Source organism: Rhipicephalus microplus, chromosome 10 (assembly GCF_043290135.1).
Source record: "Rhipicephalus microplus isolate Deutch F79 chromosome 10, USDA_Rmic, whole genome shotgun sequence".
Classification (NCBI taxonomy): domain Eukaryota; kingdom Metazoa; phylum Arthropoda; class Arachnida; order Ixodida; family Ixodidae; genus Rhipicephalus; species Rhipicephalus microplus.
In genome coordinates, this window is record NC_134709.1 from 61,931,977 (window position 1) to 61,957,510 (window position 25,534).

At 47.0% G+C, this 25,534-nt stretch overlaps 1 protein-coding gene across 1 annotated transcript; it reads right to left on the bottom strand.

The window, feature by feature from the left end:
• Nucleotides 1-473: 473 nt before the first annotated feature.
• On the bottom strand, nucleotides 474-25,180 carry LOC142774423 (uncharacterized). Its single transcript, XM_075874783.1, has 6 exons — nucleotides 24,672-25,180; nucleotides 23,534-23,575; nucleotides 22,167-22,340; nucleotides 11,054-11,260; nucleotides 2,415-2,623; nucleotides 474-1,220 (listed from the first exon to the last, which is right to left on the bottom strand). The coding sequence occupies exons 1-6, from the start codon at nucleotides 24,777-24,779 to the stop codon at nucleotides 704-706; spliced, it is 1,257 nt and encodes a 418-aa protein (XP_075730898.1). The 5' UTR covers nucleotides 24,780-25,180; the 3' UTR covers nucleotides 474-703.
• Between the last annotated feature and the right edge of the window lie 354 nt (nucleotides 25,181-25,534).

Sequence of the window (25,534 nt, forward strand, 5' to 3'; positions counted from 1 at the left end):
CAAACGACTCCATCAAGCTGATTAGCAGTCCGGTAGTCAGCAAACGTGTGGTCATAGTCGAAGCAGCTTCTCTTGAGTGTGTCCTTCCACACGCGCAATTCAAGGATTTCTGCTCAGGTTCCTTTTGTCTTTTCTGTGTAATTCTCTCGTTCCCATGATCGAAGTTTCGAAGTCGTATGAAACTTCTGTTTCTTTTCTCACATCTTAGCGAACTGTTTTGTCCTGAAAAAGCGGACATCCTATTTTACTGTAAAATGCAAATAGACATGTAATGAACAATTTCCTTGAAAGTACTCTACCTAAAACAATTCATCATTACCCAATTACGACAACAAAGAAGTATTTATTTAGGTAACACATGACAGGAACAACAAACTTAGTCACTGTAACTGTACCGTGTAACTATGTCCACCACGGTGGCGTAGCGGTTAGAAGGCTCGAATGCCGATCCGAAGGTCACCGACTCGATCTCGGTCGCGGCGGTTGCATTTTGATGCAGGCAAAATAGAAGAGGTGCGGGCACGTAAATAGCTAGATAATGTTATTTGCATATTTTGTTACTGATAGGCCTGGAAGGTATCGACAGTTTTTTTTTAGGATGACGCTAAACTGATTTTGATGCACAGTGTCGCGTTTAAAGTTTGCGCAATCACTGATCCATTGGATGCGTTCACGGTTTTAGATCTGAAGCGAACGTCACGAGTCACCCTGGCGAGTATGACTCTGGCAAGTATGATGGCAGGTATACTGGCAAATATGATTCATACCATTCATGGGTTAGCGAGGCTGCCCGAACTTGCCACAACCTTGCACAACAGTTTCTGGGTAGGCAACAGCTTATGACTCTAGCAAGTATGAGGGCAAGTATACTGGCAACTATGATTCTTACCGTCCACGGTTTAAACGAGTTGTTAAGCTCAAGCCAAACGGACTCCACAAATTGTCGCCGAGTTCCGGGGTTACCGACCATTAAAGACAAGTTGGCGTTGTCTTCGCGCGCTCCACCCAAAGCGAAGTACACGGAGATGTTGTTGCCCCGGTGCAAAAGTTGGCCGTTGTACCGCATTACTAGCAAAGAGTTCTTGTACGTCTTCGCAATCGGGTACTTCCACACGATGCTGCCGTTCTTCACGTCTACAGCATAGCCATACCAGAGTATCGCCGTGCAGTAATGAACCGGGATAAAGTCGGCGATGTAGGTGTCCTGGAGCCGCCAGTATCTGAAAGCAACAGCATAACAGCATGGACTTCAGGTTAGCGCGCTAAGCATGTCATCTTGATAGCACATCAAACAGTATCTGAGGGCATGCTATGGCGGAGCTTGTCGCGTACGTATTTAAAGCTCGCGAAACTCCATATTTGAAGCGTATGCGTTTATCATTCTACCATGTGCATGTGCTGCAATGTATGCCAAGGAAACCTTCCTGTTATTTGCCGCGCATTATCTCCAGTATTGAGATTAGTAATCTTCCGTAATACCGGCGTGTGACCAACACCTGAAAGCTGGTGCCTAGGCTGTGGCAGCAAGACTATTTTAAAGCGCAGGACAAACAGCTTCAAGAGAACCCTTTTTATTGTAAGACCCTGGTTCGTATGTCTACCAAACATGATCACTCCGAAAATGGAAATTACGAGTTAGGATCAGGAAGAACCGATAATCTTCAAATATTCCAACCATATTTGCGACAACTCAGAATGAAACCCGGAGGCACCGCATTGTAACACTACTAAGAATTCGTCCACATGCGTCTGCATTCGATCAGGGTTTGTGAACGGATACTGTAAGACTGTATATTAGAAACACGCTCCCAATCTGCATGAAATCAAAGAAGAAGATTCGAGACAACATAGGACCACATCAGATATAGGATTTTCATGAGCTTCACGCGGCTCCGTCCTGAAAATTAGTCTTAACCACGTATTAAAGGCTCTAAACTATACTCATTACTTGCACTCCAATATCAGCCCATTGAAATGCATCAATGAAAGCAATACAGTCTAAAGTTTTCCAACCATTCTGTCTTTGTCTGGTACAAAAGGCGAACGTTGAACAAGTAAGTGGAAAAGGCTGAGACCCATATAGCGAAAAACTGTGTACACGTTATTGTTCATCGGTATGCAGAAAAATATCCTTATTCTTGCCTAAAATAGAGCGTCCAGCCCATATTTCACACGTAATCTTTTTCCCCGACGTGAGACACGCGATCAACTTTACTGAGGCGGCTGCTGGGCAAAGAAAAGCTGAAGCCTTTCTTTGCCACCTCAGTTCTAGAAGTTTTTAGGAAAAGCTGGCTCCCTCAAGGAACTCCACAAGAGAAGGAGGCATGAGACGCTTTTCACGTGAGGCTAGCAAATGGTCCGATGGGCCCGAGTATGAGCCTGATTGCTGACTTGGTGCATATTCTGACACTCACTTAGCGTTGAAGACGCAGATGACTGGTCGCTGCTGTATGTCCTTTGTGGTCGTATTCAGAGACATTCCCGTGGGCACCGGGGCCCACGGCGCAGGGGGCCTTTCGTCCAATTCTATCTCCTTGCTGCAGAAATCTTGTATGGTCTCTCCCGGTTGCCGAAGGAAGCCCTCATCGGGATCAAAGGTCACACGAGGTAAACCAGCAGATGTCTGATACAGGACACAAAACGACAAGCAGTTATTATAATATCATAGTGTCAGTATGTCGCGTACAAAAAACTCGTGGTGCGTGAATGTTATTCACACATAAAAAGTACATGAAAATTGCTCGTTGTTGGTAATATTGATTGCTAAGGAGATCGGTTCAATATACTGCAGTAATTAAAACGAAGGCATCGAAAAAGACTAACCAGACAACGCACGAACTGGTGTTACGACAACATTCTATGAAGAAACTTCCACCCCCCCCCTTGGGCATCCTATATCTCGCAAATTTAGTTCTTTACGACACTGCTGACAAACACTGGTAACAGCTCCCTTTCAACAAGCTGCAATCGATAGGTATTCAGTTACCAGAAAATATAATTTATTTACCCAGACTGTTGCAGTTTCATATTGATGAATATAAATATTTCAATAAATTGTAATGCGTTACGTACAGCACTTTTTGATTCCGCATTTAGGTTACACTCCCCGCGGTCAATCGCGTGACCCGTCTTTATTTATTTATGTATTTATTGATTTACTTATTTATTTTACCCTCAGGGTTTTCATATTACAGAGGGGATGGGCATGTTACATGTCAAAAAAGGGAAACAACACTCGATAAGTATATACGAGAACGAAACTTCAATAATTGGCAGAATAATACAGAACTACGTTAACAAAGACAACGTAGCGGTAGTGATAATGCAGGTAGTAAATGTTCAAGCACTAAGTGAAGATGAACAAATAATCCCAAAAACAAAAAAAAACAAAAAGGACATGACGCACAAACACACACACATTATATATATATATATATATATATATATATATATATATATATATATATATATGGTTAAAGTCGAAGGGTGTTTATTAGCAGGGCGAAGTTGATGGGTCGGTCGTAATGGCATCTGTACCTGCGCCAGTTAACCTCTTCCTCCTTTTCTCTTCTCTCGGCTCATACCCGTTGCATTTCCCGGCTCCCAGACGAAGCCCGCTGAGTGAGTATGAATCATTCTGAATGTTGAGAGTGAAACCGTTTAATGCGGGCGACATGTACCAGCTCGGTCCGGTTTGACCGACGGCCAGCTGATTTTAGCCGTGCTACCACGAATGTCAAATCGCTCAAGCGATCAACAATCACGAATGGGCCACTGTACTGAGGTAAAAACTTTTCGCATAGGCCCCGTTTACGTCGTGGCGTCCACAACCACACAAAGTCTCCTTTGCAGTATGATACAGACTGATGGCGGCTGTCATAGTTTTCCTTTGATCGGTGTTGCGAAGCCACAGTACGAAGACGAGCAATACGCCGGGCTTCTTCAGCTAGGCAGAGTGTCCTGGAGCCAGACTAGTCGCTATGGAAGTCAAATGGTAGAAGAGTGTCGATGCAGCTTAACGGTGAACGTGCGTAAAGGAGGTCAAAATGGCTGTAATTGATTGTCTAATGTTTGGCCGTGTTATATGCATAAGTTATGAAGGGGAGAACGTTGTCCCAGTCTTTGTGGTCAGACGATACGTACATGGCCATTATGTTAGTCAGAGTTCTGTTCGTACGTTCTACGAGCCCATTCGTCTGAGGGTAATACGGGGATGAATGGCGGAACTGCGAATTGCACAGACGAACGAGTTCTTCGACGGCGTCCGCAACGAACTGACGACCACGATCACTAATGATCACTCTGGGAGCGCCATGATCGGTGTTGCGAAGCCACAGTGCGAAGACGAGCAATACGCCGGGCTTCTTCAGGTAGGCAGAGTGTCCTGGAGCCAGACTAGTCGCTATGGAAGTCAAATGGTAGAAGAGTGTCGATGCAGCTTAACGGTGAACGTGCGTAAAGGAGGTGAAAATGGCTGTAATTGATTGTCTAATGTTTGGCCGTGGTATATGCATAAGTAATGAAGGGGAGAACGTTGTCCCAGTCCTTGTGGTCAGACGATACGTACATGGCCATTAGGTTAGTCAGAGTTCTGTTCGTACGTTCTACGAGCCCATTCGTCTGAGGGTAATACGGGGATGAATGGCGGAACGGCGAATTGCACAGACGAACGAGTTCTTCGACGGCGTCCGCAACGAACTGACGACCACGATCACTAATGATCACTCTGGGAGCGCCATGCCGAAGAATGATGAATCTAAGCTAAAACGTGGCCACGCACGCCGCTGTCGAGGATGGGATCGCTGCAGTTTCTGCGTAACGAGTTAGATAGTCGACGCACACTATCACCCATCGATTGTTCTTAGACGAGCGTGGAAATAGGCCCAAAAGGTCGATACCAACTTGATCAAATGGTAGATGAGGAGGTGGCGACGAATGGAAAAGACCTGGTGGTGGAGTCGTGGGCCGCTTGTACTCCTTCTTGTCTCTGTGTCGTCGTTTTGTTCTCGCGCTATAACTATCATCATGCCATACCAACTAGCCCAAGCTGCCACACTTCCGATTGTACCGTTGGCATTGTTCGCAACTTGCGACAGAGTGCTTGACTGTGTCCCGCATTCTGAGCCAGTAAAAGCGCTCTTGTGTCCTATTCAAAGTTCTGATGAACCCCAAATGACGAGCTATCACCTCGTTGTGCATGACCTTGAGTGTGTCAAATTGTAGGCTCTGTGGTACGACTAGAAAGAAGCGTGCGCCTTTAGCCGAATAATTTGTCTTGTATAGAAGGCCGTCATGGACACAACAGCGGCCGTTGGCTTGAGGACGCGATACCGTGGCGAATAATGGCTCCAAGCTAATATCTTCCTGTTGTTTTTTCTTGAAAGTACTCAAGTCTGGGAATGTAGAAGAAATGGAGGCGAAACAGTCGTGAAAACTGTCTTCCTAAATCTCAGTCGTCTTCAGGGGGAGGCGGGAGAGACAGTCGGCATCTGCGTGGCGGCATCCAGACATGAACGAGATGACGAAGTGGTACTCCTGAAGTTGAAGAGCCCAACGTGCCAGTCGACCATTCGGGTCACGCAGATTCACCAGCCAGCATAAAGCGTGATGGTCGGTAACGATAGTTACGGGCGTCCATGGATATAAGGTCGAAATTTGTGTACCGCAAAAACAGCTGCCAAGCACTCTTGTTCTGTTACGGTATAGTTGCGTTCAGCTTTGTTGAAAGAGCGACTAGCATAAGCCACTACGTGCTCAGCTCCTTGATGAGGCTGCACAAGTACAACACCGATGCCAATGCCACTAGCATCAGCATGCACTTCCGTAGGCAAGGACGCATCGAAGTGACGCAGGATGGGCTCCGACGTTAGTAGAAGCTTTACTGGCGTAACGCATCGTCGCAAGCTGAAGTTTAGTTGAAAGGGACGTCTTTCTGAAGAAGACATTTCAGGGGATGCACCACGTCAGTGAACCTCTGAACGAAACGACGAAAATATGAGCCTAGGCGCAAGAAGCTCCTCAATTCCCGCACCGATTTTGGTGGTTCGAAAGAGCTGACGGCCTCGATTTTTCGTGGGTCTGGCCTTACTCCATTTTGGTTAACGAGATGTCCAAGTACTAATGTCTCCGTTTCACCAAAATGACATTCCTTAGAGTTTAGGATCAAGCCGGTCTTTTGTATGCAATCCAAAACAAGACTGAGACGTTTGTTATGCTCGTTCAGTGTGCTGCCGAAAATCACCACATTATCTAGGTAACACAAACAAATTTTCCATTGAATTCCTCGAAGTACTGTGTCCATTAATTGTTCGAATGTTGCCAGTGCATTATCAAGACCGAACGGCATAACATTAAATTCTTGAAGGCCGTCAGGTGTCACAAAGGCTGTTTTCTCTTTGCCGTTTGGGTGCATGGGTATTTGCCAATACCCTGATCGCAAATCCAGTGACGGAAAGTAGGCAGCGGAATGCAGGCAATCAATGACGACATCAATTCTAGGAAGCGGATACACATCTTTTTTGGTAACCGTATTTAGTTTTCTTTAATCAACGCAAAAGCGCCATGATCCATCCTTTTTTCTTAGATCACAGGTGCTGCCCACGGACTAGATGACTCTTGGACAACAACTTTCCGCAACACATCGGTGACCTGTTTAGCTATCACTGCCCTCTGTGTCGACGACACGCGGTAAGGTTTTTGACGAACGGGGTGTGCAGATCCGGTATCAATTCTGTGATGAGCACGAGAACGCGGTAGTGAGGTCTCCGTGTCACCTTTTGTGAAATCGACCACCGAAAGACGTGTCATAAGGACACGTGCAAGAGCGTGGCGTTTATGTGAGGGTAGCGACTTGCTGATCATTCTTAAGATCTCTTCTTCAGAACTGCTTCTCTGGGGTTCGCTTGTTTCAGACTGCTGCTCTTCGCTTAAAACGGTGATAGTGCGGTACGTGATTTCGTCGAACTCGGCAAGCTTCATGTGACGTGGAAGAACAGCAGGCACCGAAGAACAATTCAAAGCCCATAAGCTTGAAGTGCCATCCACAACTGTCACGAGAGATCTAGGCCCAAGTACATTTTTCTTCACGCAATCCATCGCTAGTGGTTGAATTTGCGCGTCAAACGAAAAAAGGTCGGCAACCGCAAGATTAACAGAAACACGTGATAAAGACCATGGTGCTAAAAGGGAATCATTCGACACAACGAAACAGTTTTTCCCCGGTAAAGATGTCTCAGCAAGCGTAGACAAAAGCGCGTTACTCACCGTAATTTTGTTTGTGCCACAGTTAACAGAAGCACCGCAATCCTGAAGAAAGTCGATCCCAAGAATCACATCTTGAGTGCACCGTGGTAGTACCAAAAATTTCGTGACAAGATATTCAGCACCAAACAAAACACTTGCAACACAAATACCTAGAGGAACGAGGAACTCTCCGCTGACACCACGAAACGTCACACCACCATTCCACGGGAACATAACCTTCCGACCAAGTCTTTCCTTAAATGTGGCACTCATGACGGAAACCGTAGCACCAGCATCCACTAACGCCGTTGCAGGCACACTATCAATTAACACACACACTTTGTTTTGGGACGTCATAATCGGAATAGGGACAGTTTGCAGAGACGGAGACCGGCCGGCGACCTTACCTCCATCGACCGCGCCGGCTAGTTTCCCGATGGAGGCGGTGGTGTAGAACGTCGCCGTGGGGATGGTGAACCGCGTGAGCGACTGGTTGGTGGTGTCAGGCTGCGGTCTGATGCTGGTGAGTCACTCCTCCTGTTAAAATGTCGAAAGGAATTCTTGGGTGCTGAGCCTATAGCGTTTGTTGAGCGATGTTCTGCCGGCCAATGATCATTGTTGACGCCTTCAAATTTAGGTCATGTCAGTGGTGGGCCATACCTCGTCTGGTGGCGACGGCGACAAAAACTAGAGATGTGTCCTGTCACACCGCAGCTGTAGAAAACAGGTGAAGGGCTACCGACGTTGTAGACTTCGGAATAAGCCATTCTCGGACGCTGCGAGTAGTTGATACGATCTTCTAAGTGCCGATTTGTCGTCGTACCCCGATGAGCGCGTTGGTCATGCGTCACGTCGTCAGGAAACGTATGGTGGTGCTGTTGTATGGGATCGGTTCGACTGTCTGCAACGCCTGGCGTAGCTGACAGCGAAGAAACCACTGGTGCATCTTCGTGAGGTTGATTAAAAACGCAACCGAGCTGTTCGGCCTTCACGGCGTTCATTGATTTGCTGTGTCGCTCAAGTTCCTCTCGGACGATTTGCCTCACAGTGGTAGCAAGGTCCCAATGAATACTGAAGCTGTCCTTAATGCTTGCAACCGTCGCAACATTCGCCAACCTGCCGAACTTTGGTGTGATACGGTGTAGCTTCAAGGTCTCAAACGTGCGGCTATTATGGATCACGTCAGCTACCGAATTGAGGCTCTTCTGGCCAATCAAGTAGGTATACACGTCTTCGGCAATACCTTTCAGAAGATGCCCGACTTTTTCCTCTTCGGACATACGAGGGGTCGCCATCTTACACAGCTTCAGGATCGTCTCACTGTACGTGTTACAAGTCTCACCTGGCACTTGAGCATGCTGAAGTAATGTCTGCTCGGCTCGCTTTCTTTTCGCAGTGGAATCCTTAAAGCACTCTGTGAGTTGGATAGCGAAGTGAGCCCAGGTTGTTAGCGACTCTTCGTGTTTCTCAAACCACACAAGAGCAGTGTCTGTCAGGAAGAGAGCAACATACTCTAGCTGAGCCATAGCATCCCAGCCATCGCAATTGCTCACGCATTTGTAGTGTGTGAGCCATTCTTGCACTTCCTCGGCGGGTTACCCTGAGAAAGGGTGTGGCTCCAACTGACGCATCCAGGCACCGGGTGTCCGCGCCGGAGGAGTTGAAGATGACTGTAGGTCTCCGTTGTTTGACATCGCGAGTGTCGGTAGTGTTGGAGGCAGTCACGCGAGGCGTCTGCTTCGGCGAGGACATAGCGGCAGTGCTCCGTCGTCTTGGGCGAGTACCCGGCACCTCCACTACAAAATTGTTACGGTTAAAGTCGAAGGGTGTTTATTACCAGGGCGAAGTTGATGGTGTGGTCGTAATGGCGTCGGTATCTGCGCTAGTTCACGTCTTCCTCCTCTTCCCTTCTCTCGGCTCATACCCGTTTCAATATATATACAACACAAAGCAGATATCAAGTAGCGTCACGCATGTTTTGTAAAGAAACCTTAAAACGTGATGTGTCCGTGATTGCGGTTGCTGATCGTGGGAGTAGATTCCATTGAGATGGAGTTCTTGGAATGAAAGCGTGCAAATGGGTTGTGGTTCTGCATTGAGGAGCATGAACTTTTTGTGGATGATTAATTCTGGGTGATATGAATGAGGGCGAATCAACGACATGTTCGCGAAGGCTATTGTAATGATAATAAAGCTTATGAGAGGCTTAGCCGGGCTATTTTACGCCAAATGGCAACTTCACGAAGGTTGAGCTGAGATTTCATTTTTGCCTTACGAGGCTCCTACTTTCCCTGCGCTTTGTCAGACGATGCATTCTATAGTGAACGCGAACACGGGCTCTGAGTCAGGTAGGCCAACGTCACAGTAAGAAGAATTAAGACACCCTTACGCTAATCCTTCCCCGTACTTCAACCCCTTGGTGCATACTCTTAGGGGCGAAGCTTATTGAGTCGGAAATTATTCCCTCCTCCATATTTATCTAGTATGTAGCCAGTGCCACCTCTAGTTTATGACTTCCTCAATAAATGCTGTTGTTTGCATATGTCCATAATATAAAATAACTAGATGGCGTTAGTGGTTTTCAGAGCATATTCACAGAGTGAATCATGATGAGTGGGACCAAGCATCTTTAAGTCTGTCCATTCACCTGTCCGTTCATCTGTCCGTCTGTATGTGCTTCCGTCCGTCCGTGCGTGCGTTCTTCCATCTGTCTATCCATGTTTCTTTCCATCCGTCTATCTATCTGTCTGATGGTTCATGCTTCCGTCCGCCTTTTCATCCATCCGACCATCCGCTTGTCTGTCCGTTTGTGCTCCGTTTGTCCATCCATGCGTCCGTGTGTGCCTCTGTCCATCCCTCTGCGCGTCCGTCCTCTATGCTTCCAAATGTCCGTGAGTTCGACCGTGGGTCCATCCATCTATCCGTCTGCCCTTCCATATATCCATGCGTGCGTGTGCCCGTATTTCTGTTTGTCCATCCGTCCATTCGTCCTTCTGTCCGTGTGCCGTGCTTCCGTCACTTCATCCGTTCGTCTATCCATCCGTGTGTCTGTGTCTTTGTCCACCCGTCTGTCCAGATGCACGGATGGATGGACATATAGACGTGTGGATGGACGCTTCGCCCTACTCATCATTCACTCTATGAATATGTTCTGCTTCTTTTATTGTATTATGTTACTCAAGAAATTTAAATTGGCATTTCTGCAATCTAATCGATAAACATAAAGATGGCTTGTGTCACAGAAGCTTTCGCATATGTCTGCATGCTGGGTATTGGGTAGCATGCTTTAAACCATGAGCAGTTACGCGCGTGATATGTTTTCTGTGCACCCACTATGAGGTCTTGAGGTAATACGCTCAGTAACGTATGTGCCTTTTGTAATGAGTGGCTGGCTTTAAACTAAGACGTTCTTATGATAACCACATCTTCTTATACCCGATGACCATGCAAGGTGTATAGCACAATATTACTGCGATATTACATGTACTGTGAAGCATGTATTCAGCATGTGTGTGTTTGTGAAACATGAACGTGATTTTACACTATATTTCTAAGTATAACATTTTCTTTCCACGTAAACGACCCTGGATCTATCCCAATTCCTACTCGGAAATATTATTATTTATTTTACTTGCATCCTTATTTCGATTCGGTCATGCACAAGATGATTTTCCACTCACAACCAACAACGCACATGCCGACGCCGACAGCGGAATTTCTTAGAAACGAACTCTTTAACGCTTTCACGTTCATGGAATACGTACCTGGTCTTGCCACTCCACCAAAAAAGTCGTGTTATAAATTGTCTCACCTGCGGTATGGTAAAAGGCGAGGACGCGCCGGTGACCCTTGTAGCCACACCGGGGATGACCATGGAGGTCGGGAACGCCCGCCCCGGGCGCGTGAAGAACGTTAAGAACACGACCATCGGGATGAGCGCCGTGATGAAAACTGTTGAAGACAGCATCCACAGCAGCTGCCACCAACGACTGTTCTGGAGACCTGCGTATGACTGCGACTAAAGCGCAAGAGACAGCTTTAGAACGTCGCCCTGGTTAAAGGGTGTACTCGGAAGAAACAAGGCGTTAATACAATTGAAAAAAAATACAGTCGCTTAGCTAACTGCAGTGAAGACGCCGATGAAAGAAACCTCTGCCGACAGCCTTCATATAATTACTGTGATCATAACAGGAGATGGCGTTTTAGATGCGAAGTATAGTATTCCATAGCCTATGTCCCTCCCTCCCTGTGGCGGCGTCCAACCCCACTGCGCATCACGCCCCCTCTCCGTCTCTCCCCTCCCCTATCTTCCCCTTCTCTCTCCCGAGTCAGCGGCAAAGGAAACGAGACGCTTCCTCAGTACACGTGATCACTACGTAGTGTTTGGTCGTCGGTCATGCGGCGTTCCACACTTCTATGAGACGGAGCGCGTCTGCTTTAGATAGCACGGTATGGCGTTTGATGTCTCGGGCCTGTGCGTGGTGGGGCCGGCTGTTTATAAGGGCTATAGTCATGGTCACCAGCAGCTTAGTCAAGTAGAGGTTCTTAATGTTGGTGCACCTGCTTAAGACGACGTAGATGGGCTGCTGTGGGTGCCGTTCACCATATCCCCGCTGCTTCGCATCCACGGAGGGTTCCGTTTAGCGAAAAATGGCGCGATATTTTTCCTGTCTCAATTTCCCCTCTTCCTTTTTTTTGAAGCTCTCTGCATCTCGTCAGACTTTACAGTGCCTTTGCAATCGGTCCCGGTTTGACCAGGCGATGGTGTTAATTGAACACTTCATCATACAGCACCAATCATGACGTCATCAGTGTTAATACGACGTTATGTCATCCTGGCTTCATCTCCACTTCAAAACACGACTTCTGGCGCCATCTGCGTTCCCAGTGCCTCCGGATGCTGAACACCTATACTCATGCAACAATCATTTATATATAAGGCTTTTTTTCTAACCTTAAAGCGGATCTCGTATCGTTGGCCGTGCATCTATCATCGCGTCGGCATTTGTTTGCGAGCACCATCTGATAATCTATCGTATATATGTTTTTATACACGTTCCACTTACACTGAAATATTTACATCGAAGAGAGCCAGTCTCATTTGCAGTAAACGACATGATATATGGGTATCATTTTCGGCTTGTCGTCAACAGCGTTCACCGGCATAAAAAACGAAATTCACAATTTATGGTGACATATAAGACCACGATCTCATGACAGACTCACAAATCATGTTTTGATTAGCATAATTTCAAGTTCTTTCGTGGTGGATGACCACACGGGTGCCATATTGTCGCGTTGGATGGCGATTTATGAACAAACTCGCCGACGGGAGCTGTAAGCGAATGGTAAACTTGGGTTGTGTGTCTCTGTCTGGTATTCCGCATGGCATACCGATATTTAGTAAAACGTCAATATTTAGTAAAACGTCAGTAAAACGTATTTAGTAAAACGTTTTACAATATTTAGTAAAACGTGGCAGGAACTAACAGACAAGAAAAAGGAGCGTTTACTTTTAGCACTTTTTAGGCTCCCTTATTATTTTCAGTTTGATAGCAACGCACTCATTCGTAGCATCAGTGTCAGTGATAAGATGGAAAACTTAGTTTCTTTATATTTTGACTGCTGTTGGGAAGCGAGAATTCTAAAATCATTTTCTGAATTCGCAAAAAAAAATCTTTTGCCACCACTAAAGAAAAGTGCGTATGGTAGTACCGACCTAAACAGCAAGGGCTGCACATGCATTGCCAAATAGAGTGTGTCATGGCGCCGTGATGCGGTAGTGCAGAAGTGCGGATATGCCAATCCTTGATTTCTTTGTTATTGCGAAAACAACTATATAGACACTCTCACCTAGATCTTGCCACTCACGTCGGAGTTGGTGTCGGACATCATGCACCGCATATGTATTCGTTTCTATATATATGAAAACGCAAGAAACAAAAAATTCAGAAAAAAAGACTCCGGAACTCGGAATCGATTGTGGGACCTCCGCGTCGTAAATAAGAGGCGTTGACCACTAACCCACTAAAAGGTACCTACTTCAACGTTGAAACGGCACGTTATTTATATCTACCATTTACAGCTGTTGGCGAGCACCTCGGGAGGGTGGAGCTATCGTGTTTTCAGCATTATCAGCAAGATGGCGCAATGAGCGCACAGCGGCTCTCATTTCTCACGCGTGCTGGGGCCCGCGGAGGGAAAGGGACTAGACCATCTCTTGCGCACCCTTATCTCCTGGCGGGGAAGATCATACGTCTTGGCTGGCGTAGGGCTCACACTGGAATGATTCTCTTGTAGTTACGGGACACACAAAGATCACTGAAATTGGTGCACAACCCCTGTTTGCGAAAAGGGTTCGCTTTTCAGACACAATTAAGTAACAACTGAGACGCTTATTCGCGTTGATCTGCACATTTGAGTAAGTTTTGTGCGTCTTTTGTGCGTTAAAACGTGGGGCACGTTTCGATCTGCTTGCCATTCTGTGCGTGACCTTCCAATTTGTTGCTAATACGTTCATTGCTTTGTCTTTTTGGCAAAGCTGCGACTTTTTTCTTGCCTAAAAAATGCATTGCAATAGCAGTCAAATTTGCTCAGGACATCCGCACCATGGCACAGTCACAAGTAAGATTCGTAAACCTCAATGAAAGCGGGAATTTTAATGGGCTTTCCAGCAAGAAGCGATATCACTGATTCCATGGCTTCGTACTATAAAAGCACAGGTTTGGTAAGTGAACAGCACTGTTACTCTAAGAAAGTTTGAGACAATATACACTCAGTATTGCTGAGATAGTTGCCCTGGATTTATGCACTGGGGTGAATAGAGCTTAATAATTGTTGGACGCGAAGCAGCTTTTGGCGGAGTTCACTTCGGTGGTGTGTGGCGTGACCACTATACTGCGCATGCGCAAGCAGTGACCCAAGCACTGCAAGAATGCGTTCACGCGCTAGCACGTTCCGGCCTGCGTAAGGGTCTCGGTAAGGCGCTGGGGTCTTTCTTCCTTACACTCTTTCAACAAACACGTGATGGTGCATCGGGGAACGAGATTCTGCAGACGCGCGACGAGTCGACGTGCTCTCGCGTGCCGTGTTCCAACAAGAGTTGGTGACGAGTAACAACAACAAATACTATATACAGCGAAATTATGATGTGCTCCACTTGAGAGAACGCGCTACCATCTAGCAAGGTGCCCGTGATGAAAGGAACTTTAACCCACGTACGGCATCGCATACTACTCGTGGTTTCCTTTAGTTGGAGATCGTGTAAATTTTTTTTGTTGGACGCTTGCACATCCATTGTTGCCTCTAGTGCAATGCGTTCCCTGGTTGGACAAAAAAGGGCAACATTCTCACAAATTAATCCCATATGTTCGCAGAATTAGACATGCAAGCTAGCATTACTGCATATCTATCTACCGAGCTTCCAATTTCCCTACTTCCAAGAGGCTATGTACCGCATTATTTCACGGTACCCTGCAGCACAAATTGAGCGTGTCGCTTGGGTCACTTCTATAATTGGGAATTCACCGATATTGCTTCGCAAGCAAAGAGGTTCGCAAGTGGCGACGCTCAAAATAAGGCTGTTTTGATTCGTTTCATTAGATAAACGAGTTTGATTTCGTACTATGGTGATGCACAAAGGTTATTTTTGCATTCGGAAGTGGTGTTTAACTACGTGGAAGCGATGACATTGGTATGGCATTTTGATTAATCTAACCAACAAGTGTCGTGTAATGCACCACGGACCAAGCTTGGGCTGTGTATTAAGTGCTCAACCTTATAAAATCACTTTTTTTCTCCTCATAAATACTAGGATTACGTACATTAGACAACAAGTATAAGAAACATATGCGAACTTACACTGGGCATGCGGAAAAAAATCAACATAAGGCGAGACCTCGCGTATATCGCTATAGAGGGCCCATTATGATTGGAACCTACATTAAGGTCAGCGCAAGAGGAGGCGTTGTCCTAGACGACTACGGTGGTTTCCAAATTCGGAGGCTAATAATTCCCTGTCCGTGCACCACTAGTGATAATCGCTGTTTTTTATGCGTTTATCTGATTATTAAGCACCCTATAGAACGTCCAGTGGGGCTTAATGCAGACTCAAAAAGCAGCGATGCCTCCGTGAAACGCGAAGCACCCATCACGTGCGCCTTCTTCAAAACAATATTACAAAAGAAGACCACAGTTGCCGGCGCATGGTGCAGGTGGAGGCCCTGGTCCACTAGTACGGATGGAAACCCGGTGCTTTCTAAGTGGGCGCCCCCAGCCCGCACCATGTAGGATGGTACCCAGCCGCTGTCGTAAGCGAGAGCCATACAGTTAATGAGATTGCGTTTTGAGCCCGGGACATAATCCACGCGGACGAAGGTGCTTGCATTGGGAGCTTGTCACCCCAGATCGCAGACCATCATCTCCGACTCTCGTGGCACCTGTCAAAACATCGTAAACGGCTGTGCCACTTTGTTAACCTATGGACTATTGCAACGACGTATCAGGGAATCTCTGCACCGCGCTGAATAGTCTGGGCTCTTCCACACATGGCACTCGAAGGGAATGAGGAAGCCGACGCCACCGCCCGCACGCTCTCCCACTGGGCATTCCCGTGCGCCTCCCCCGATCAGGACGAGCTTGAATTGAATCCTGCGCATTCTTCCCGCGAAATCGTGCAACGTTACCAATCCAAACACAGCCTTTATCCACGCCCATGCAAAAGCCTAATCAAAGAGGAGGAGCCACTTTTACTCAGACTCCTCACGAACACTATGTTGTGCTCAGCAGCACCCAAACATTTCGATACCGCCTTCTCCGGCAGCTGCTCACTCTGTGAGGAGAAGTGTTAATTCGGTCATCTACCACATGATATGGGTCTGCTACTGCAACCCTGCTGTACCCCTAATCCCCAACCCTACCCGGGAGGACTGGGAGGCAGCCCTGCTTGGCTGCTTTTGCCTTTAGGTCCAGAAAGCCTTGTTTCGACGAGACCAAGCAGCAGCAGACGGCTATGAGATCCCGTACTTGGCATCCCCACCAGCTAGTTGTAGGTGTCATACTGTTATGGGGTTGTGATGTGTGGTGCGAATATGTGGTGTAATTGTGACGTAGTGCAGAACGCGCACTCATCGGCAGTTTTTTTTTCTAAAAAAAAAAAAACTTGAATGAAAGGGGGGCGTATGTGATGTGTGGTGCGCGTTCAAAGTGCGCGCCTTCGAAAAGTGCGCGTCACGAAAAAAAAAAAAAAACAAAAGGAGAAATACCAGAGTGCACGTGCGGGGCTGCTTAAACAAGAATGACGACGTTAAAGAGTGTCGAGCACGAGGATGCGTGGCAGGACGTGAAGTAAACAAAAGGTAAAACATCCAATGGGCAGCGAACACGGAGATTTCAAGGCCCAATGGCTTGACACCACGAGACAGCAGTATCTCCAATGAGGACGAGACAAGTGGGCCAGAGCTGAAGCAGGAGCCTGAGCAGACCAGAGCAAGGGGAGTTCGAAGAAGGCAGTGCAAGCGGAAGGTCGTCACCGGACCGGGCGCTGAAGATGGGCCGTCGGGCGTAGGACCCGAGCCTGCAGGTCTTCAACCGGCCGGGGCCTCCTGCCGTCGTGTTCCCGCTCCAAAGGACCGTGGCCATCCGGTCCTGAACTCCTTTCCAGGGCCTGCGGACTTTGGTTCCGGCAGGCGAGCTACAGCCGTCGGGCTCCGGGCCCGAGCTGTGCGCCCAGCTGCTTGACTAGGTCGACCCTGGTTCTCTGACGCGTCACCACCAGCCTGCGTTCTCTCGTCACAGACGGGTCCACACTCCTAAAGCCAGAGCCACCACGTTCCGGCCTGGTTTCTCGACGTGTCGTCAGCAGCCAGCGTTCCTTCATCCCCGTCCTGCCCGCGTCCTGAAGCCGGAATCACCGCGTTCCGGTTTGCTCATCGTCGGCGGAATTCAGCGTGTGGGTGAGACCGAACAGATATCTTGCGCTACTCCCATCACTCAGCCCCTTTCGAACGTTAGGTTTAGTTACTGACTTTGAACGTTTTTGTTGGGTGTTTACAGATGTGTTTCGTTATGTCCAGTCAACTGTTTATTAAGTGTTTTGTTTTGTGAGGAATCTTTGCCTTTTTTTTCTTTTCAATTAAACTTTTTGTGTGTTTCTTGGAAACCGAACGGCTTTGTCCTTATTAGAAAAACTCTCCGGGGCTCAACCAGGAGAAACAAATCAGCAACAAGAACCCTGCATCACAAATTGGCGTCCGCTGCGACAGGACAAAGTCGTTTGTTTTTCCAGTAGATTTTTTTTGACGCGGTTAACACGATGACGAACACGTGGGAGTTAATTGAGTTGGCGGATAAAATGGGACTGACGGGAGCGGAGTTTAGAGTATGGTACGAGGAGCGGATGGAGAGGGAGCGTGAGCAACGGGCTGCGATATGTGACGCTAAAAAGCAGCAGATTGCATTGCAAACACACGCTAAGAGAGAGGAGTTCGAGCGAGAAACACGGGCTAGGAGAGAGAAGCTCGAGCGAGAGACACGCGCTAAGAAGGAGCAGCTTGAGCTAGAAATGCGTGAAAAGAAAAGGCTGCTCGAGATAGAGATGCGCGAAAAGAAGAGACTGTTGGAACTAGAATATGAGGATTTGCAGCAGTGGCTTGAGAGGGAAAACGCTGAATATACGTGGTCTGAGAGCCAGAGTAGTCAACCAGTGGATGAGGTGTGCTCTGAAAGCAGTTACATCGGGAGCGATTTGAATTTACGTGAGACTGACCCTGTACCTCGTCATGACCTTTCGCTAGAGAAAGAAACTCTGAAAGAGTATGACAGGGAGGTAAACAGTCAAAAGACTAGGAGACTCGATAAGCTTATTGAAGCGCAGGAATGCTTCGTGAGCATGGAACAAGAACGTTCCATTCAGAGTAAAGGGTATTTTGAAACCTGTGAGAGGTCAAGCGCACTTTATTCAGAGGTAGGATTGCCTCTGAATAGCTCCGCTGAAGGAGCAATAAAAGGTCTCCTAGGTAATGCCGGCGAATGCCATAATGAAAGCTCTGATGTAGCAGCTACCTATTGTTTTGGGCCACTGGAGATAGCAACAGACGCTACGGACATGGTTTTTCACCATGATTATAACTTGCCCATACAGAGAGATGGCTTGTGTTCTCGGGAAATTGTAGATGATGCTTTTAGAAGAATATTGGAGCAAAATGCAAAAGCACTTGTTGAAGAACAGAGAGTAGAGTTGCAATGTAGGTCAGCTATATGTGACAATGAGGGTAATCACGATGACCCAGGCAGAAGGGTTGAAAGTATTGATGAACAAGCAATACAGAAAGCTGAAGGGATGGAAAGTGAACCAGAAGGCAGTAATGGTCCAGCAGGTTATTGTACGAGGAAGGACGCCGACTGGTGCTCTTTGGCATCTTCGGTTGAAGAGGTCGCTTCTGTTAAGATGTCTCAACGATTAGCGGCTTACGAGCTCAAGCAAGGCGTTCGTGGGAAGGATGAAATGATTCAGGCGTGGTTGTACTGGTGCGCCTGGAGGCAACGCCTCCGACTGGCATACAGACATTCCAGCGTGTATGCTTGTGATTTCGAGGTTGGGAACCTGGTGATACACAGCTTTAGGTTCATACGAGCTTACGGTCGAGAATTCTTCCACTGGCTTCCGATTCCTTACTCTTGTCAAATGGTTAGAGCAGTTAAACGTCTTGTATGGGACGCTATAACTTAAGCGTCAAATTCGATTTCCCGCTGGTTTCTTTTGGATCTTGCTTGCGGACCATGGAAGGGTGTTGCTTGTAAATATTTGAAGAAGTTACATGCAATGTAACATTAACATGATGTATAGTTTTTGAGATGATAGGGTATATATGATAAAAAAAGGGGTGGTGTACTACTAATTTGGGGATTTTCACAATCCGCTAGATGTGTCCATACTTTTTCTCACTTCTTGCGTATTTTGAGGTTAGTGAATGTGGACCTTTGGGCAATGCAGTGAACTGTGTGGCGGACATATGTGGGTAAATTGTGGTGCAGTGCGAAACGTGCACTCAACGGCAGTTTTTTTTTTCTTCTCGAAAAAAAAAAAAAAACTTTTCTTATTGTTGTTGGTTGAATGTTACGTTCTGTGGACTCGGTGTTTCGACGTGAGACATGTCAACGAAGAAGCAGTGTGGTGCCATCGGTGTGATGTGTTGAACTGCGTGGTGCGAATATGTGGTGTAATTGTGACGTAGTGCAGAACGCGCACTCATCGGCAGTTTTTTTTTCTAAAAAAAAAAAAAAACTTGAATGAAAGGGGGGCGTATGTGATGTGTGGTGCGCGTTCAAAGTGCGCGCCTTCGAAAAGTGCGCGTCACGAAAAAAAAAAAAAAACAAAAGGAGAAATACCAGAGTGCACGTGCGGGGCTGCTTAAACAAGAATGACGACGTTAAAGAGTGTCGAGCACGAGGATGCGTGGCAGGACGTGAAGTAAACAAAAGGTAAAACATCCAATGGGCAGCGAACACGGAGATTTCAAGGCCCAATGGCTTGACACCACGAGACAGCAGTATCTCCAATGAGGACGAGACAAGTGGGCCAGAGCTGAAGCAGGAGCCTGAGCAGACCAGAGCAAGGGGAGTTCGAAGAAGGCAGTGCAAGCGGAAGGTCGTCACCGGACCGGGCGCTGAAGATGGGCCGTCGGGCGTAGGACCCGAGCCTGCAGGTCTTCAACCGGCCGGGGCCTCCTGCCGTCGTGTTCCCGCTCCAAAGGACCGTGGCCATCCGGTCCTGAACTCCTTTCCAGGGCCTGCGGACTTTGGTTCCGGCAGGCGAGCTACAGCCGTCGGGCTCCGGGCCCGAGCTGTGCGCCCAGCTGCTTGACTAGGTCGACCCTGGTTCTCTGACGCGTCACCACCAGCCTGCGTTCTCTCGTCACAGACGGGTCCACACTCCTAAAGCCAGAGCCACCACGTTCCGGCCTGGTTTCTCGACGTGTCGTCAGCAGCCAGCGTTCCTTCATCCCCGTCCTGCCCGCGTCCTGAAGCCGGAATCACCGCGTTCCGGTTTGCTCATCGTCGGCGGAATTCAGCGTGTGGGTGAGACCGAACAGATATCTTGCGCTACTCCCATCACTCAGCCCCTTTCGAACGTTAGGTTTGGTTACTGACTTTGAACGTTTTTGTTGGGTGTTTACAGATGTGTTTCGTCATGTCCAGTCAACTGTTTATTAAGTGTTTTGTTTTGTGAGGAATCTTTGCCTTTTTTTCTTTTCAATTAAACTTTTTGTGTGTTTCTTGGAAACCGAACGGCTTTGTCCTTATTAGAAAAACTCTCTGAGGCTCAGCCCGGGAGAAACAAATCAGCAACAGGAACCTGCATCACAGGGGTGGTCTTTGCATACCTGTCTTGTTTTTTGATCAATGCTTTTACCGCCGGCTGCAGCAGTGCCATAGTGAAAGCTGGAAGAATGCTCTTTCTAGAGCCTTTTCTCAACACTCTTGGGATAAATACTGCAAGCGCATATGGTGCCCTGTACGCCCAGATCATCATGGTCTTTGTGCAGTGGGGAATTGCGTCCACTATATGTGATTATTCGCCACTCAGCGGAAAAGTAGCATACCCGCTACACACTTTTAACGAATCTTCTGCACATCGCTGATGCTGTGGCTGACGACAATGAAGTATTCCGTCTGAGGCTTCTGTAATGTTGGAGCATTTTATGACCCAGTAGTTAATTCATTCTCATTCTAAATGTTTTCTCACACATGTTAACGCGATTCCTTGCCTGGTAAGAAGCCTGCACAGGGTCAGATTGCACAGCACTTTCAAGCATCGGCGTACCTGAGTGGTAGCTCAGCTGGATAGCTCAGGCGTAGCTAAGCTGCGCTGCCACGCAGATGGCCCGGGTTAGATTCGCAGTCTGTCCTCTGTATTTTTTTAATTTATCCATTTATTTCACGTGATGGTGGTTAAGTACACTGGTGGAGGATGTGGCGACAGACTACAGCGTCAAAATTAACCCCAGTCGCGACTTTACTGCACCTTTCGCTGTAAAAAAATTATCAGAGATCTCCCTTCAACAACATATTGACCCCTCCCCGTATTTGATTTCTCAATGTGGTATCTTCAGGCTATTTTCCTTTTATCTTTTAGTGTTATTGAAAACACTTTCTCACGTTAGGACTAATTATGTGAAATTATATTGCAATTTCATCACTACCCTAAATATTAAAGTGAAAGTCATTAGTTTCTCACACTCCCGGTGACCGGCTGTATCCGTCCGTGCCCTGAATGCAGGCATACGCTACCTCGAAGAGTCTCCGCACTTGCCTTAACGTCTCTTTTGATTTTGTCAGCAGATTCAACTTGCGATGCCGAACCGCAGGATGAAGCGCCACCCCTATAAAGCCTTTAGGTGTGCCTCAAATCCTTCAAGCTAACATCACCCAATGCATGTATATAATATAGAACACACATTTCTGAAAGATAGTGATTTAAACATCAGAAGACACAAGAAAGGTAATTTCATGAATCATAGCCCGTGGTGAACACCGGGGTCGCGTGTTCCAGCGCTGGTTTATAGTATGCACGAAATGCTTAAGTTGTGAGGATACCGAGGGTCTCTCCACTTGCTGTCTCTCAGCGATCTGGTAATGATTTAACGGTGTGCACGGCAACGCTCCTTAGTCCGACATCTCGTTGTGGCAGTGCAGTTTATCTATAATGGCTCCCTGCACGCGCGCCTTTCCCGTAATAAGGCCACAATCCGCCCACTCAAGGAAGAAGGGAAAATCACGCATCGCGTTCCAGTCAGACCAACCCCGTCTCAATGGGCACAGGCTGTCGCCGAGTGCACTTCAGTGTTTACAAAGTGTCCCTTTTTTTGGCAGTTCTTCCCAAGGTTTGTTTAGAGGCACAGCCATAATGACTCATAATGACTAACCTCGTCACTGTCGATGCTAGAGGCCACCCGTGGTTGATATGGGGACACAACTTCCACTGGTTGCCTAGCGTTAGGACGTGGCTGCCCCTTCAGGTGCCGAGGGGACCTCACGGGTCTTCGTGCCAGGGAAGGCGGGGACGACTCATCGTTGGACGATATCAGTGGACTTCTCACCTGGGTGCGTGAGACGAAAGCCTCTTGAATTTACAGGAGCCGATATCTTCGGCTTTTACGACAAACGTTTTCACGTACTTGGCACGTGTTTCGAGATGTAAAACAGAAAACGTCATAGAAAAGCTGGATGTGTTGTTGTGGAGAACCGGTGCAGCCAACGGGACTAAGAATGTACAAAATACAGCACTGTTTTGTACATTCTCGACCCCATCATCTGCGCTGTTTTATCACAATATTCATGAACCAACTAGCTCATCTAGGAGGACTCCCTTCAGCCAACTCCTCTGGGAACGCCTTTTGTGTACTTATGTAAGCATGAATGTTTTATGTGAAAGTAAATAAATTGAAAATAAAAAATGAAAAAGTGAACGTTTGTCGAACTTGTTACTGCAGCTATTTTTTATGCGTATGAACCTCCTGCCCTATGATTAGCTTAGCGATTGCGGAGTGCAAATGGTGCTTAAGCACATCCTCGAAAATTGTCCATAGGCCATAATTTCCAGCACTTGCAGGCGGCAGCCACCCTCTGCGGGAGGGTCACGGCCACAGTGGTCACGGCTCACGTGGAATAATTGACCACAATAGCACATGCTTTCTTCGTTACCACACGCTTACAACAAATGTCGACTCGCCCTAAATTTGAGAAGTAGCCGAGTACACAACGCCTGCGGTTACCGTGACGAAGCGTGGAAACCATGGTCTAGATCGGGAGTCGGCACCCAGATGGGACGCAAGCGTGGCTGTATATTGCAGCCTTCGGCAAGGCGTCAAACACTCTCCCACCTTGCCATTGCCTCTCTGAAGGTCGACATAGCAGTTTTGACCAAAAATAAGGTGTTCGCTAAGGATAAGCGTGGTATTCAGCCCGACTTCACCAATTAGTGCTAATTCGTCGAATTTAAACGTTCTGCGTGCAAATTCCGTTCCCCTTCCCCAGAATTTTCTGTATGGCACCTGGCCAGTCGGCTTCACGGAAAAAGGCACCCCGCCTCAGAATATTACCGACGCTTGGTACTTATTATGAATGATGGACATGTTACTACAGCACCTACGAGAATGAGCAAGCTACCTCGCGTCACTTTGTCATTAAGGAAAACACAATAATGAATGTGAGTCTGGTCCCACCATCTAAAGCTGCAGTTTGTATTGCAGCGCTAATTACCAATCTATTAAAACATGCTCGTCTCACATACCTTTATATTTGTCTTGGAATATGTGCGTTGAGAAGATCTTTGCTGAAACAGAGTAAACAGAGGAGGGTATCTCACGTGTAATGCTTTTCATTTCCCTCCCGTCGCCTGTTGTAATAACCATGCATTTGGTGGGCAATTCCTCATGTTTGTGCTAGACAAAAAGTGAAGGACGGCATAGCACTGTCTGATTATCGGACTTTGTGAGAAGTTTTATGCCTTAAACTTCAAACTTAGTGATAATGATGATATTAAATGTTGTCGTAATAATATTCTCAGCACCGCTTTACGTGCAAATGGCGCGCTATGATTGCAAGGCACGACTAGAAGAAAGTGTCAAAGCCTTCGATCATGTGTTTTTAACGTGTCCTAACAACGTACAGCGCAAGCACATCTATACAATTTCACTTTTTTGAAATGCGGTGATAAAACACGCGACTTTTGCTACAGCAGCCGAGCGCCTCAACCACCTTATCACAACGTCGGTCTATAGACTTCACTTGTTGGGCAATCCTGAAGAGAGATAACGCGCGCTATCAAAGTGAGCCCATGTACACATGCCTTATTAGGGTGAGGGGGGTGTCTCTAGCAATGTGCATACGTAAGTTTTCAAACGTTTTGCGCATTCGCAGAAAACGTGTGGCCTGCTCAAGACTATGGTTCTATAGTTCATAGTACTCAAGCCTTTCTTTTGTGAAAGCCGCTGCGTCCAGAAACTTCGTACGTTTTTGAAGTGTTCACGAGTTCCACCCAGTCGCCAGTATGCTGTCTACATTGGTTTCGACAACTGATGCTTCTATCTTAGCTACACCTTTTACAGCAAAAGCTGTGTATGGCTTGGCGAAACTAACAACCATTCGCGACGAGAAACGCTAAACGTCTTCATTAGCTGCTCCATCAGTTACGTCATTCTCTACGTCACACTCAAGCACTCGTGCCATTAAGAGCGCCGTAAGTGACGTCATTCATTTCGTCGCAGCCTTGCTTAGGCGGTGATCTTTTTTTCTACCTTCCCTAGCGTACATTAAATTGTAAAACCAAACTCGAGGAAGATATCTACGCTAGGATCAGGAAATCCAACCTCGCGGTTGAATGAACAGCGTAGACCTAAAGCCCTGTTGACCATTACGCGAAAACTCACCCCACGGGACGCTTTATGATGCTTCGAGGGTGGCGTCTTCACCATTCCAGATGTAACGGGTGTTTCGTTATCGTACATCAGAGACGAGTCCAGCTGTGGTGCAGCCATGGCGTAGTCGCTCTCTTTTCTTCTTCTTGTACCCTGTGGCTCGAGCCCAGCGTACGTGTCGCGTGTTCTTCGTGGTGATGATAACTTTTTTATATCGCGCACACGTATTGCGAACGGTCATGTTATTTATTTTGCTTCATTTACAAATACTGCTGCTGCGATAGATGAAACATAGCAGGAGAAGGTACATGAGTTAGTAAATTGAGCAACAATCATAAAATGCATAATAAAACTGTCACAATACGTCGTTCAGCATTTCTGCCACAAACTGTTCATGAGGTTTTTTTCTCGCGATGAACCTTCTAGACTGTTTCGAATGTCGAAAATGCTTGAGAAAAAAAATAATTTGTAAATCAATTCACAAATGAGTAAAAAATAACAATATATTAAATCGTGTGATTGGCGTGTGGCACGCCTAGTGAAACGACGTGAAGACAAAGGAACCTAAATGAAACTGTAGCCTTGTACAATCCTATATTCAGCAAAGTGATACCCTCCAGCGTGTGCCGACAAGCCTGTGGCTCTAACTATAAAGCACATGCGTGAGCTGAAGGAGAGAAATTGCGATCATATTCGGGAAAAACGAACGTATTTGATTTTTTCTATGGCCTCAAGCTCAATTATGTCAGGTGCAGTGCAGGATGACCTCACTTAGGTGTACTTTAATAATGGTCTGACGAGTGGTACATAAGCGGTTAATATACAGGTGCTTGGTGAGGGCTTGAGAGTTCGTTTTTTAGTATCCCGACCATCTA

What these genes read in the sequence shown, in the direction of transcription:
- LOC142774423 (XM_075874783.1), bottom strand. Translation starts at nt 24,779, where the DNA reads ATGGCTGCACCACAGCTGGACTCGTCTCTGATGTACGATAACGAAACA. An exon ending in ATTCCAAGACAAATATAAAG is followed by an intron (nt 22,341 to 23,533) that starts GTATGTGAGACG and finishes TCACGCACCCAG; the next exon opens with GTGAGAAGTCCACTGATATC. An exon ending in ATCTGCGTCTTCAACGCTAA is followed by an intron (nt 1,221 to 2,414) that starts GTGAGTGTCAGA and finishes TGTTGCTTTCAG; the next exon opens with ATACTGGCGGCTCCAGGACA.